The 15222-nt window shown below is 39.0% G+C and overlaps 1 protein-coding gene across 3 annotated transcripts in view; it reads right to left on the bottom strand.

Moving 5' to 3' along the window:
* LOC117954504 (netrin-G1-like) overlaps positions 1-15222 on the bottom strand; it is a 57159-nt gene that overhangs the window by 31727 nt on the left and 10210 nt on the right. For all 3 annotated transcript variants that reach the window (XM_034888356.1, XM_034888359.1, XM_034888357.1), the window contains exon 3: positions 312-955. In XM_034888356.1, coding sequence (XP_034744247.1) covers positions 312-955 — 644 coding nt within the window. The remainder of the gene's footprint in view (positions 1-311; positions 956-15222) is intronic.

The raw sequence follows: 15222 nt of genomic DNA, 5'->3' as shown, positions 1-15222 counted from the left end.
GCAAAGGTAACAAAGATTGCAAACGGGTAAACATGGATATAATGACCCATGCTTGATTTAAAATATAGAAATATCAGCTCTGTAAATATTTCATGAGGAAGGATTTGAACTCATGTTTGTTTAGACTTCAAGGATACACAGTGGTTTTTGGTGAGAAATACTGCATGCAAACATTTTAATTTAAAAATGTGTAGAAAGTTACTACAAACTGAAGCTGCTGTGAAATACAGCTTAAGCTTTTGAAGCAACCAAACTTCAAGACTTGATTTTATTCAATACAAAAAAACAGTAAGAAATATAAATAGATTTACCTGCCCTGCACCTTGATGTCAGAGATGGCATAGAAGTATCTGGACAGGTTATTCTCATCCACCATGGTGGCTCCAGTGGCTGGCTTCAGCAGCTTAATCCTCAGATCAGTGATGGTGAAGAAGTCCCTTAGGTTCTTGGTGGTATCCAGCTGGCCGTAAAGGGAGGCCATGTTGTGCAGCCGAGGCCCGGCAAAGAGGGCAAAGCGGTCCTTTATCTCAAAACGTACCGTCTTGTCATTCTTCCACACGTAGCCTCGGGAGTAGTCCTCAGTGCAGATGATATCCAGCAGGGTGCGCTGGGTGAGATCGCTGACTGTCTTGGGTTCCATGGTGAAGGCGTCCAGGCAGTCCGTGGCATAGAACTGGTACGGGCTCCAGGTCCGGCCGTAGTCGAGTGATTTTTCCAGGACCATCTGCTCCGGTCTGCCTGATTCAAAGGTCAGTATGATGTCGTCCGTCAGCTCGATAGTTTTGTTCCACGACAGCGTTATGTTGACCTGGAGGGGCTTTGGGTATTTCTTCCATGATGTGGACTGCCAAAATGTTGTGGGATTGCGACCCTCAAAGTCAAACATCAACTCTGGAGGATGAGCCAGCTCCTCAGTGATAGCATCACATTCATTGTTGCACATATACGGATTTTCCTATAAAGAAACAAATACATACACCCATGTAAGTACACAAATGTGTATGCTGCAACACTTAGGTATTGTATAGTTACATTTGACTAATTCGAGGGAGTTTTAAAAGATATATTTTCACACTGCAGTGCCCAAGATAAAACATGTATCTGGGCTTTAATTCAGGGACATTAGCCTATACAATACTTTGAGAAATATGAAATCCAGTGAGTACATTTGTTCATCTTTATAACACTGCAATGCATTTGTTGTTTGTTAAACTCTTGGGGTGTGATTCAGTGCTGCTTATTTTTTCATGAAAAGATATCAACCAAAGAAAATTACATTTTAACTTTTTTTTTTATTTCACAAAAAATGCAAAAACTTGCCTTTACTCTCCTTTTGGTTACATGAATGGAGGAAACTGTCAATTGTGTATTTAGTATTTATTTTTAAGATTCAGATATGCAGATTGTATGTGTATACGGTTACTTATGGCTGTCCTTTCAAAAGACGCAAAAACAAATATGTTACATTTACAGTTATTATACCTGATAGCCAGTTCATCAAATGTATGTTTCCCTGTTAGCTAACAAGTGGTGTAGGGCGTGATTTAATTGAATTATGTGTTAGACGGTTTGAGACTCCTTTGGATTGTATCAAGAGTGCAGCCCTCGCTGCTAGCTGTGAAGTAATTAAATCTAACATATCTGGAATTTTAATCGGTACACCATTGTGCAAAAAAACTTGGAACAAACTAAGCTTTGTAGTTTAAGGAAGGGAAATTAAGCAATTAAAATGGTAAAAAGGTATTTATTTTGTATGAAATACTTTGAGTGAAATGCTGGGAACACTTGGTTTGTTATAAAGCAGCTCGCTGTAATAGTCCCACCCTCACAATTACAAACTCTAAAGCATCTCCCAGGTTGGATGTTGGTCTATTTTCCCTCAAAAGGTTATTTGCTTTTCCAGTGCCTCGTTGGCTCAACATCCAATCGTGATTCACCCACCGTACTCAATAGCACTACTATCACATTCAGGCAAACGTGTATTTTATAATCTGCGCAAGCAATGTTGGCCCTAGAGCTGCATGAGATAGTGACCCTCTCATTATCATGACATTGTGGATCCCATATTATCGTTCAGTGCCATTCCTGCCTACACTGTCACCCAAATTGCCAGTGTAATTGATATTCCTGTGTGGTGTTTCAGCAGAGATGGGAATGGAATCCCAATGAGTGTTTCTTATGAAACACGCAAAGGGACATGCATTTTTCATGGGCCTGTGTCTGCTCTGTACCATTGACATGCACTGAGTCTGGATGTTTGTGTGAGCATGTTAGTTGGGGAGAAAGAGGAGCTCTTCATGTGTTTGTTTGTGAGAGGGAAAGAGAGCTCTGAATGTATTTGCTTATGTGTGCACATGCAGTATGTATCTTGTGTGTGTGGGTATGTGTGAGTGAATGGCAAAGAGGGAAAGGGAGCGAGAGCGAGCTGAAACGGAGCCAGAAAGCACAAGACACACTTCAATTGACATTCCTCTCACCTCTGCTCCAGGAACAATAAGGTCAAGTGCAGATGAGATTCAGATCAACTTTAAAGCGGTTCGATAATCAGCAATCATCTGACACTCGCACACTCAAAATTATCTAAAGGTGAGAACAGTGCTATCTGCAACATTACTCGCTCATCTCTCCCGTATGGCGGTGCATTCATAGGAGACTGCAACTTTGAGTGAGGATCACTGGCAGGAATACTGATAAGCAGACGCCATTATATTTTATTTGAAAAGACCAATGGCTGCTTTTAGTCTTTGAGTAAGGACCCTAAATTTATCTCACCCAATGAAAAAATGTATTTAATATTTTATCTTCTTGACAGTAAGACCTATGTATGACTACACTGTCTTTAGATACTGATCTTGTCAGTCCATTTTATTTCCTTTAGGACTGTGACATGCTATCAGTTCCTCTGCCACAGTAGAAGCGATAACTACTGTATGGGATGAGGTAGAACAAGATTTAAGGAATTGTAGGTCACTAGGCCTAATCAGCTGACTCAAAGGAGCATTGCATGATCCAATTAGTAGGGTAATAAGGGTTATGCTGCTAAGACAGAGCATAAGAGAGAGTGGGAGGGAGAGAGAATGTTAAACAAGTACACCTTTTTTTTTGTAGCTGAAAGTATTCTCTCACGCCCCTGCACACCCACACATGCAAAGCCAACATGTAGCTTGAAAGGCCATACTGAAAGCAGAAATACAGGGAAAGAGAGACAGTAATCTGAAAGAGAGCGAGAGTTAAAGGGTAATAGGGAGAACGGTGGCTTCTTGAGTTTGACCACAGGGAAAATAAATTGTACTAGTCAACTGTTTGCCAGTAACGTGTGCCAAGGCTTGTTATATTCCTTACTTGTGCTTGAACTGCCTTGGAGGTCTGTTCAGACCTTGATTGTACATGTAGAGTGAGGGAGGAAGAGTAACACAGACGAGTGAGAGAGAGTGATTTCTCTATTGAAGAGCATGAATTTTCACTTATTTTTTTCTATTTGTTGTCACGATTAGGTTTGGGAGAGCAGTGGGGTGCCTGCCTGCATCTGCTGAAATGGGAGCCTTATTCACAGTTGATATAAAGAACTCAGACTGCAGCATCGGTGGCTAATGAGAAAAATAAATTTCCCGACTAAACAGTAACAAGCAGAGTAGATATAAAAACAACTTTAAAAACGGAGAAATTAGCTTCACCATGCCAGAAAATGTGGTTAGAGACTAGTAGAAAGCAAATAAAAATTCAATCCAATCCATCATTCTCTCAATGCCTGCCTCGACTTCAGGCCTTCAGGGAAGTGATCATTCTAACCATTCACATATTGGAGCTGGCTGTGGACAAACCTTTCATAAAAGCCTTTTCCATCATTAATAGCACTAAATAATGTGAAGGCACTTTTCTAATCTAACAAAGTGCATGTAAAGTATTTACTTTCTCCTATTAAAGCCCACCATACTGGAATGCCTTTATACAGCCCAGTGGAGGTGGAACGATAGAAGCTTAGACAAAGGTCAGGACCTTTCAATGGTTTGTTATTTAACAACAAAAACCGTGCCTTATGAACATCAATGCCTTCTGTGGTCATTTAAGACCCAGGGCTTCAGTACTCCGCTGCAGGGCGGCTATTGAAAAACAATAAACCCTGTAAGCTTGATCCTTTACCTGTGATCATGGCTGTGGGAGAGGGATATAGTCTGCAGAGAGTTAGAAAGAAACAAGAGTTTTGTACCAAAATGAGATATCGACCTTCTGAAAAATTTTGCCCGCCCTTACTAAAGAATAACTGCCATGAAAGTATAACTTAGCATGGATTACTATTGAAGGTAATGGTTATTGTAATGGCACTCTTAATAAAAATGAAATATTTTGATGATGTAATTAGATTATTGAAAAATACATTAATGCATTTGCAATACTATAAATGTGTTTTGGTGTTAGGATGAAAGCCCCTTGCAGATATGTACACACTTACTCAGACATTCTATTATAGTTGGAAATGATAGTTTAATAGTAGAATATCATATCACATGTTGTATGGCATAATTATGTGATTATCCTCATGCAATTCTGCTACATTCAGTTATAGCGTTAGTTATCTGATACAGCATATTTAAAATGTTACGCATTAAAAATATTTGTTTTAGGTGTGTAAGTTTTAAGGATCCTTACGGGGTCATGTCATAGAGGTCAGATAGTCTTCCTTAGTCCACACCTATTGACATTACATACAGCACTGCAAGGGCTTCTAATGGCCTGTCTCTTCTTTGTATTGCTGACATCTCCATTGCCACCATGGCTGCTGTGTAACTGAGCCCAGCTGGTTTCTATCAGTGCTATATGATCTGTCCGGGGGCAGTGGCTTAGTGCAGCAGGCCTGAGCAGCAAATCTGTGGCTGGTCGCAGCTAATGATGTCCCGATCTCTGCAGCCTGTAAGGTTAACTCAATATCTGGGTGTCACACAGCAAAAGGACAAGGAAGAGCAAGAGGGAGCCAGGACTAGAGCTAATGCCCGTTCAAATATCATTGTCAATGGAAAATAATAACGATAAATCGTTTTTTTTATATTGTAGAAGTCAATGAACAGTGAGAGATCACAGCACAGAATATATCTGTTGCAAGCTGATTATATCATAAAAGGTTTGACATTTTGACACAAAAAATGTACTAAAAGTACAGCAATTTGTTTCCCTCTCCTAAATGGACTACACTGACAAGACCCACGCAGAAAATCTCTGAGACAAATGTAATGCAATTGGATTACAAATGCACACATTAAACAATACTCCATGCAAACACTTAACACACTAACACAGACACACAATGATGTGATGTGAGGAAGAAGTTCAAATGAGGGACATATAGCCTGTGAGACTGACAAAGCGTAACCTCTTGTTGATGTGATAAATGATAAATTATCTGACCAACGACAGCTCCAGTTGAAAGATGGGTGCAGGCAATCCAACCAATCAGTTCAGTTGACAGATTTCTGGACTTGAAGCTCAGATCACAGATTGAATTCACCACAGTGTTTTACTCTAGCTATCTCCTTTTAAGCCAAGCTTGTTATTTTCCTTTGTGACATGTTTAAGTTTGATAAGAGCTCACCGTTTTGTTCCTCTATGAATCACTCTTCCTCTATGAATCAAGCACTTTTTGCTTAGTAAATGCTTTTTGAATTAATTTGGCTTGACTTTTTTGACTGATGCAACCCTTTTCAGGAAAAAAACAAACTGGAAATATTGTGCTATCAGTAACCAAACAGTCCCGGGGGAAAATTTATTTTGGGTATAATCAGAAGCCCACGGCAGTTCTCTCAGTACACGAATTGAAAAGCAATTCAGTCAGAAGCCACATCACTGGAATGGTATAATAATGATAATATTTAACCCAGTTGGTCAGCTGTTATAACTTCAAATTGACGGTCAATACAATAAATACCGATTACATTTTTATTAGTTCTGTATTTGCGAGTTTTCCCCAACTGTCCCACCTACATAAAAATAGCACATACACATAATTACACGTGCATTGATACTGTAAATGCATGAATACAAGCTAGAAATACTCTATTAATAGGTGAGATGTTTGTTTGAGATTAGAAGTAATAGCAGGGCCCTTCCAATGTAGAGAATGGATTTTAGGAATCTGAAGTTGAGGATGATAAAAATGAAGATGATTAAATGTACATCCTCTCTCTCCCTCTTCATCCTTTGTATATTCTCTTACATGACAAGGCATATACAACTCTGTAGCTTTGCATACATTGCATTTTCTTACTAACGTACTGCTCTTAAAATAATTTTTTGATTAAAATACAGTACATTAACACAGTAGATGAGTAGATGGAAAAATTAGAAGTATGATTTGAACAATTACAGACCTTATACTCCTAAGGATAATCCCATTTTAGTACTTGGGTATGGTCATTTTGACACAGTACAGTATACTCTTTAGAGCAATTGCTGAGATAGAGGAACACGTTGGTACATTTATACAACAAAGTTTGAAGGGGGCATCAAACACAATGTATGATTTGAGGTAAAGATACAATGTAAAACATAAGGTAATATAACAATAAGTCTGTACTTTCCTGGTTTGTTACTGAGCCCTCTACTGTAACTTCCTCGCTACAGAGCCTCTGTGGCTGCGGGAGAAGTCTTTCCCACTGGACTTGAGGTGTTACTGGATTAATCAGCACATCCCGCTCGGCCTTACACCTCCTAACCTGTCGCATGCCACCTGCAGACCAGTCGCTGGCCCAAACCCCCACTATCACACCTCCTGAAGCCCATCCTTATTCATGGTGTTCACCAGAATTTGACAAATGACAGCTTGGCGATATCACTTGTCTGTGGTTCAGTGTTTAGGAAGTTGATCCACATCAACAAAAATGGCAATTATTTGAGCTGAAACACCACTTGGCAAAATTACAATAAAATCTCAACTTTCAACCTTTGCATAAAGGCAAGCTCTCTATGCCCTGCACTAACATGGAACTTCAATATACTATATTTGAGGATATGTTTGTAGTGATGTACAGAAGCCAGGCATTGGCGACAGTTTGGTTTGAAATGTGCTGGGTACAATGACGCATTCATAGCTTACTAATGTAAAGAGATAAAGATGCATACAAAAATGTGATAATGTCTGACACATTTTATGAAAAAGGAAGAATTAGGTTTTTAAAGTATTAGACTTATGACCCACTCTGTTACTCTTTATGTATCCATGTACCATGTTGACAATGTGACATGACGTAACGTCAGACTCTTAGAGAGGAGCTACGAAAGGTGTTGTGAACATAGAAGCATGTAGCCAGCACAGCAGCAGAACGGCTGTGTCTGTGCCTGCCCTGTGGGGATAGAATTTTTTTGGGGGATTTGATGGCATCTGTTGCTCAAGAATTATGTCTTCTGAACTTGATTTTTTTTTAAACTTGAGCTTGAGGTTCTCAAAAAATTGGTAGGTACAAAATGACTCATGACGAAATCTGATAGGTACCCACCGTCCCCAGCAAAATCGACGCTTGGAGCCAAGTCAGAAAGGATGATATCAAGGTAGATTTCTGTTGTTTTTTTTTGCTCAAGTGTATGGCAAACACAGGGACTGGATGTTGATCCTTTCAGGGCTTGGTATAAGCCCTGACGGAAGAGACAGCTCAGATGAGCCATGGTGAGATATTGGGAGAGTCAGAGTTTTGGCAGAAACTCAATAGAGCTTTAATGACCTGCAGTCAGGGCCAGCAGTGGCTCACAACAGATCCAGGCTTTTCATTCTTCTGACCTTCAGAAGAATGAAGGACAGGAGGATTGCTTATCTGACCTGAATGCACCATACTATCACATCTAAGGTTGGATAGTTGTGAACATCTGTGACCTGACAACAGATAATGGCCATTTATTATCATGCATGTACAGCACAAAAGCACTATTCCAGCCCACCTAACATTTTTTTTTGTATAGAATAAAAATCAATTAGTCCAAACTTTATGGCCAACCTATGGGTCCTAGGATTATTTTGAAGGGTCACAAGCAGGACTTTTCTTGTGAGATACTGTATTTGATTCATTAAGATAGATTACCTAGATTATTTTCACATTAATCAAGAATGGTCAAAGTTGGTGCTATAGAGATTAGTTTATCTTGACTTTTATTTTCTAGTATGAGGTCAAAGGTTGATCCTGTGTGAGGCTGCACACAGCTAACAAAATGAAAACATATGCATCAGGTGGTTCAGTAAACAGCACATCAGAGGGTGCAGAGGTGATGGCCGCAACGGTGCCATTGTCGGCTCAAAATAAAACCCGAACTTCTCCTGGTGCTCATGTTTCGATTTCTCACATGCCAAGCACTCCGCCCTTTGGTAACATAGCCCTTGCCAAAGCAGTTCTTTTGAAAACTGCAGTACAGCCATTCTGGGCTTTTGAAGTACACTGCTTGGCAAATAAACTGCACCGCGATCCAGCGTTGATTGGAATTCACGGGGAGGCGGTAGACAAGGGGAAATGCACGCCACATTAATTAACACCTGGCCTCATTATCTGTCCCATGTGGCAGAGTCCCATTGGGATAAATTTAACACAGCCTTATTTTCATGGGGGATGGTGGTGGACTTTCATGTGTGCAAATCTGTCTGCATACAGAGAAGTGAAGCAAAGTAATTCGTACATGTGTATTTGTTCTGTGTGTATTTTTATATCTGTATGAGCTTTCAGGTATCTTCCTATGTATTAGTGTGTGCGTAGCTACATGAATCTCCATGTGTAAGCTTGGTTGTTTGTAGGATTAGATTCCCTCTGATGTCAGAATTAAATAAAAAAGCTTTAACATTGCGATAATGAAAGGGTGTTTAAGTCTCTTTGCTGGATCTTTTCCTCTCTTTGTGGTGCTCTGTATTCCAAATTAGTTTTTGGATGAAACACTGCCTGCTTGTGTGGAAAAAAAATTATATCTCTCTTGTCAAGATACTTTAGAGGGAGTACTTACCAAGTGCAGATATTCGTGTCGAAAATAAACACATCAGATGAGTTTACAAGCATCTTTTTTGATCCTGTAGAAATAGAGCATGGCACTCACATTCAGGGGCAATCTTTATCTTTGGATAAAACCCATTTGAGAAGTTTTGTGTTATAAAACCTAAAACAAATGAGAATGTTGTCTTAACAATGTAATTTCCTATAGAACAAATGTTTGCATTATGGTTTGTGCTTACCATATATAAATGTTAATTAGTGCTTTAGAGCTGCTGGTAGGCATATAGCGAGAGCTACGCTAGCTGTTGTCCTGCTTTTCGTGTTTAGCTAATTAAGGTAATCACCCCATCCAGCTCCAGCTCCATATGTGATGCACAGACATGACGGTTGTAACAATCCTCTCCTAGGACTATTGTTGTGAAGAAAGAAAATGTCAGTTGTTAATATACAGTAAATATAAAATGCTGAACACCTTTTAAACTCCATCAAGATGATTTGCAATTGGTCATCGCACCAAATTTGTGTGTCAGTGTTTCAAACTATTTAAATCCCAGACAAAAGCACCATATTAAATCACCATTATTGCCACTAGTGACTAAAGTGATAGTTGCAAGGTTAGCTGTCCTTTGCTAAGCTACCAGACTTGTGTGGATTCTTAATCTTAATTGTCATTCATCAGATAAGTAACAATTTACTTTGTATCCCAGAAGTGTTCACACAAACTCACATTTTGTTATCTGCTCTAATTCACTCCTATTCAGCCTTATAGTGTGATACAATTTAAAACAAAATGAAAATGAAAGTATAATCCATTTGTTACCCCAGAATACCTCCGCCCTAACAATACACTGATATTCTAAAATCATTGCATTATTGATTTAGACTCTTGCTGGTTTCATATAAGCAGCTTTAAAAAACGCCAATCTGCCACAGAGGGATTCTGAGTGCTCTCTCATTGGGAAGAAAATCAGAGGACACAGACTCAGTTCTCAGCTTTTTACAATGAGAAGCAGGGGTCATAGCAGAGAAATTGATAGAAACTGGGATGAAATTGAGAGAGCGAGGAAAATTAAAACAAGAGACAGTTAGAGTGAAATTGCTGCATTGTTCATCAGTGTGTTAGCTCATTGTGTCAACTCATCCTCCGTCTTTTCAATCTGCATAGTTATTAGAGGCTTTTATTAATTTGAAATGCCAACGCGACGAATAAAGCATTACTGAAATGTCAACCCTTTCACTGTTCATGATAAAATCACATCAGCCACTTTTGGAAACGGACATTATTCCCTTCTGCACTTTTATCCTTTTATCTCCCTCTGTACAGCACAGGGTCTTCCACTCTTCCTCAGAGATCGATATGGCCTGACAACATGATGGCTGGGTTTCCTAAGGGGTGCTGGGTCCCAACAGTCATCTCACCATTATTTCTCTCTTTTAAGTCTTACCTCGCTAACAAAATTACAAAAATATAAAATTCTGCGGTATGATGCTTGACTTTATCTAGAGGATGTTAGAGGGAACACAATGCAACGTTAATGTGCTGCACGTATTAACAGCTGTAAGGTGTAGTTTGAAAATTTGGGAAATACACTCATTTGCTTTCTTTCCAAGAGTCAGATAAGAGCATCAACATCAACGTCATGTACTGTATGTGTGTTAAGTATAGAGCTGCAGCTTAGATGTCTTTAGCCTAGCTTAGCATAAAGACAGGAAACAGTGAGAAAGAGACTGGAGACAGTGAGAAATAGCTAAATTGGTTCTGTCTAAAGACATTTATCCTTTGAGTAATTTTTTCATCGGCCTTTCTAAAAATAATTAGATGTGTTCCTGCAGTTCCATATGCTGCAGCACTTGCTATCTATATTTCTTGATTTCAAGAAAACAGCGATAGATTGTTTTACATACATGAATAACTAGGTTAGTTATGTCATCATTTGTTTCATACATACCAGAACATTTTTTGAACATGTTTTGACAGGTCTAAACTAGCTGCATTTGTTGAGTTGTGACCTTTAACCTGGTAAACAATATTAGAGTATATTTATATATTATATACTGTGTGTGTGTGTGTGTGTGTGTGTGTGTGTGTGTGTGTATATATATATATAGTAAATATAAAAAAAACGTATCTATATTTATAAAGTAAACCACACATGTTCCAAGGCAGGATTTCTACTGTACATTTATTTATTTATAATACCGGATATGTCAATGTGATTTTGAATGAGTTTTAAGCATATCACAAACATGTTGAATCTTTTCAAGCATTAAGCCATTGCAAGAGACACCACAGATTTGTGTAATCCTACAATATCTTACTGATTATCACATTCTAGCTATTCTATTACATCCAGGAATAGGTTATCTGCTGTGTTTTCATGTTTAAAAGGCAAGAGTGGCCTTTTAAAAAAAGCTGTCTTGTGACACAGCTGCATTCCCACCAACACAGACTTTTAAGGTTAGCGCTTTTAAAGAGTTCCTCTCCCATGAGATAAATGCTTGATTGCTTGACACTTCACAGTCTGGCCAAAATTAAAGACTGTCCTGGGGGAGGGGATGTCCTTTACATTCACATGCGCTTCACTGCTAAGAAAAAAACAACCTTTGGCAGATGGGTGAGCCAAGTTGAGTTTTTTTTTGTGCAGCAACAGAGCTAGACTGCCAAAAGCTTTGGAGTAATGCAATTACTGTATCGTTTACAGGTATCCCATTCAGCTTGTCAGACATAAAATGATTCTGAATGTGTGTACAAGCACTGAAAGCTGGGAGAGCGCAAAGAATTCAATTTAATGGTGAAGGGATTCCTTTTATATTTGAAAATTACAGTGTGGACAGTCCTGTTACCCTGTTATTTCTTAAGTGAAAAGGTAGAGCTGAGATGGACATGGCAAAACAGGAGGAACAGGAAACTCTCTGAGGGGTATGAGTCAATATCAAGCTAGCAGAGGCCCTAGGGTCACCACAACAACGTCATCAATAGGAAAGTACTTCATTCAAAGCTCCAAATTACTCTTGCTCTCTGAGTACTGTCTCATTTGAATTGACAGGCACCACACATGCTGAAATAACAAACTGTTGAGGTGTAAGACAAACACGGTAATTCACCAATGAAACTTTCATACTTGTATTACAGTATGTCTTTGCCAGGCAAGTGGAAAAATTGCTTTGGCATGTGAGTCTAAAGCAACTGGAGGTTGAACTACTGGAAGGAAGCTAAGTTGTAGTGAAGTAAAAAAAGTTCCTCGGAATCATTTCAAAATACTATCTGATCTCCTGCTATGTGGGTCCCGTAGAAGTAAATGCTAATGAGATTTGTCTTTGCCATTGTGCTTTAAAATTCAGACCTAAAGGGTCTGAAAATATTGAATCCCTTATGTCCGTTGAGCTAGAAAAAGACGTAGTGATGCAGTCAATTCACTTTTAGTGATTTTACTGATTTTCTCATGTAAAATTAAAACTGCAATTGGCAAACGTGTGTAGAAATGCACTGTCCAAAACACACAAAGAGGGTTCCAGTTTTGGCATTGTATGATTTAATCTAAAAGACTAGTCTCAAAACTAATACTATATGACCTTTACTTTGGTATGAGCAATCCCAGACGGTGTGGTTTGGTGAAATGAGCACACTGTGTTTGTTAATTGATGACCAGTGTTTGGGAGTAACGGAATATATGTACCAGCTTTACAGATTCAGAAATCAAATTGTGAGTAACTGTATTATGTTACAGTTACAATTTATATAGGTAGTATTTAGAATATAGTAACATTGCTGAAATTAATGGATTAGATGACGATGCTTCTCTGTTTCTAGATCTCTGTATCTAAATAATAGTTTACAATATCACTACTTTTCCCAACTTGTAAAAACTCAAGTTTTCTTTATTCCCGACAACCGCGACCGAAGCTAAATGAAAGTACAATGTGATCGATCGATCAATCACCTGCTGAGCTGAATCTGACACATCCTGGTGCATCAGTTTGTAATCGATGTGGTCATCAATGTCGTTTTTTGACTGTTTATAACCTCACTCTAAATATAAATACTTTGCTTTGGAGTGGTACGGCTCTTTTTCCTCAAAGCTTTAAAAAAAAAATAAAAACAATAATGGATTTTCTAAACATTTTATAATTTCTTCTGACATTAGGGGAGGCACCACAGCTCTTAAACACTTTGGGGAAACAAGACTTCAATTAAAATTTAGTTGGTTTTACCATAATAAGAAAATGTGTCATGATATTTCTGCATCGCCTGAATGAAATTAACCCGGCCCTAGATGTATTAAGTAAAAACATGCGTCACAGTTTGACTACATCTTGTCAAACACAGTGGGCAAACATAACATTAGAGTCCATAAATGTTAGACATTGAGCCATGCCACTCAACGGTTTCATCAAACATCAGTGAAAGTAACAGAGAGTAAAATAGAATCTGAGAACTGTGCAATCTGTTTCACAGATTGATAGCTGTTCATAAAACAATGTATATTAATAACATGTATATTAGAGAATTTGAAAAAGTAAGAGAATGTATATATCTGACAATGATTGTATTAGCAGGTGTCTGGATAGCTCAGTTGATAGCGTGGGCACTCGTAAACAGAGGGTGTACTCCTTAACACAGCAGGCCTGGGTTCGACTCCGAGCTACGGCCCTTTGCTGCATGTCAGTCCCCCCACTCTCTCCCCTTTCATGTCTTCAGCTGTCCTATCAAAATAAATGCCCAATAAAATAATCTTTAAAATAAATGATTGTATTAGTAATAGACAGTCTGGTGTTATTGTAAGTTTAGTTTACGGCAACAAGGAAACCTGCTATTATCCTTTGGGCTAATAAAACAAAAGTCCTGACACTTAAAACTTAAAAAATATTCTAACCTGGCTTTTAAAGTATTGTGTCTTCTTGAATTTTCAGGTTTTAAAGAATAAATGAATATGGTTATAGGCATTAATTTCAGCTAGCAAACATGCATTAAAATGTTAAGCTGTTCAGACAGACTCTGTCGAGTCGAACCACAATGCCCATCACTTTCTTTTATATCTTCATGCATAATTCATCTGTTATTTACAACTCTCTAAGAATTAACCTGTCACAGATCCCCGGGAATAATTCCGACATATCTCTATTCGTCAAGTGCTCATCTCATATGGAGCATCCAACCTCCACATGTTCAAACAAGGCATGGATATTATGCATAATCAGCTGACAGAAAACAAAGGACAGGGAAATTATAAAGCCAGGAGACAAAAGAGGTGGCAGGCGAGAGAAAAAATAAATGACGAAACCCCCCTCTCGTGGAGTCAGGGGACATGTTGCATGTCATCTTGGTGTCTTGGTACGCAGTGGTGCGATGATGATGGGCTGGGCAGGGCCAGTTCAGAACAGAGTCAAGGGCACGGGGTTGACAGGAAGCTAAACGCTCCAACTGTTTCCTGTCCCCAAACAAATAAAGGAATGAATGACATGGGGCAAGCAATTACATATCCTCCACAATGTAACTGGCAAAGCAGGTTAGTAGTGTATATAAACATATTTTGTAGGAGAGTTGAGGTTTTAACCACTCTTCAGATTTATTTCTTATGTCAACGACCTCACAGCCTATGTAGCAAAGGCTTTCCTTTCTCTTGTCCATAATCGATTTCTCATACTAACGTCTATTAAATCAATTCTTATGGGCATGTAAGACACAGATTGAAAGTTCACAATGACTCCCGTCATCTGCTGCATTGACTGTCAATAACGTGGCAGTCTCTGAGCAGCTTAGTGGGAGCTCTCATCTTGTCTTTCCTTCCTAAGCCTCCGAAGGGGCCGTGTGGTGAACTGGCAGCAGCAACTCCTTTCATCCATTCTGAGAACTGAATAAAGTTCAGAGGAATTACAAGAATCTTCCCAGTTAGACTCAGAAAAGCTGGAATACCAGTCAATCACACAAATGTTCCTACAATTGCCAACGTGACGCCGATGAATCAGCATGGCTGCAAATATTGTGGAGCATGTGGGCAACTGACACCTAACTCAAAGCTCACGTTCATTCCTTTAGATCTACTGCCCGATCACTTTAGATGTTGTTGGAGAAAAGCGTGCCTCACAACTTCTTCCACCAAGATATTTCCCTGCCAGGTTTCAAACCACCAAACCACTGTGTGAAAGGTTCTCTAATCAGCAGGGTACTAATCCAAACACTTCTCCACCATGGCAGTCTTAGTTAGAAATGCTTAACGGGGTGGTCTATTTAACAAAACAGAATATGTATACCCTGCAGATTTAGATTGGG

Source organism: Etheostoma cragini, chromosome 12 (assembly GCF_013103735.1).
Source record: "Etheostoma cragini isolate CJK2018 chromosome 12, CSU_Ecrag_1.0, whole genome shotgun sequence".
Classification (NCBI taxonomy): domain Eukaryota; kingdom Metazoa; phylum Chordata; class Actinopteri; order Perciformes; family Percidae; genus Etheostoma; species Etheostoma cragini.
The sequence above is the reverse complement of the archived record's forward strand: the minus strand, read 5'-3'. Positions and strand labels throughout refer to the sequence as shown.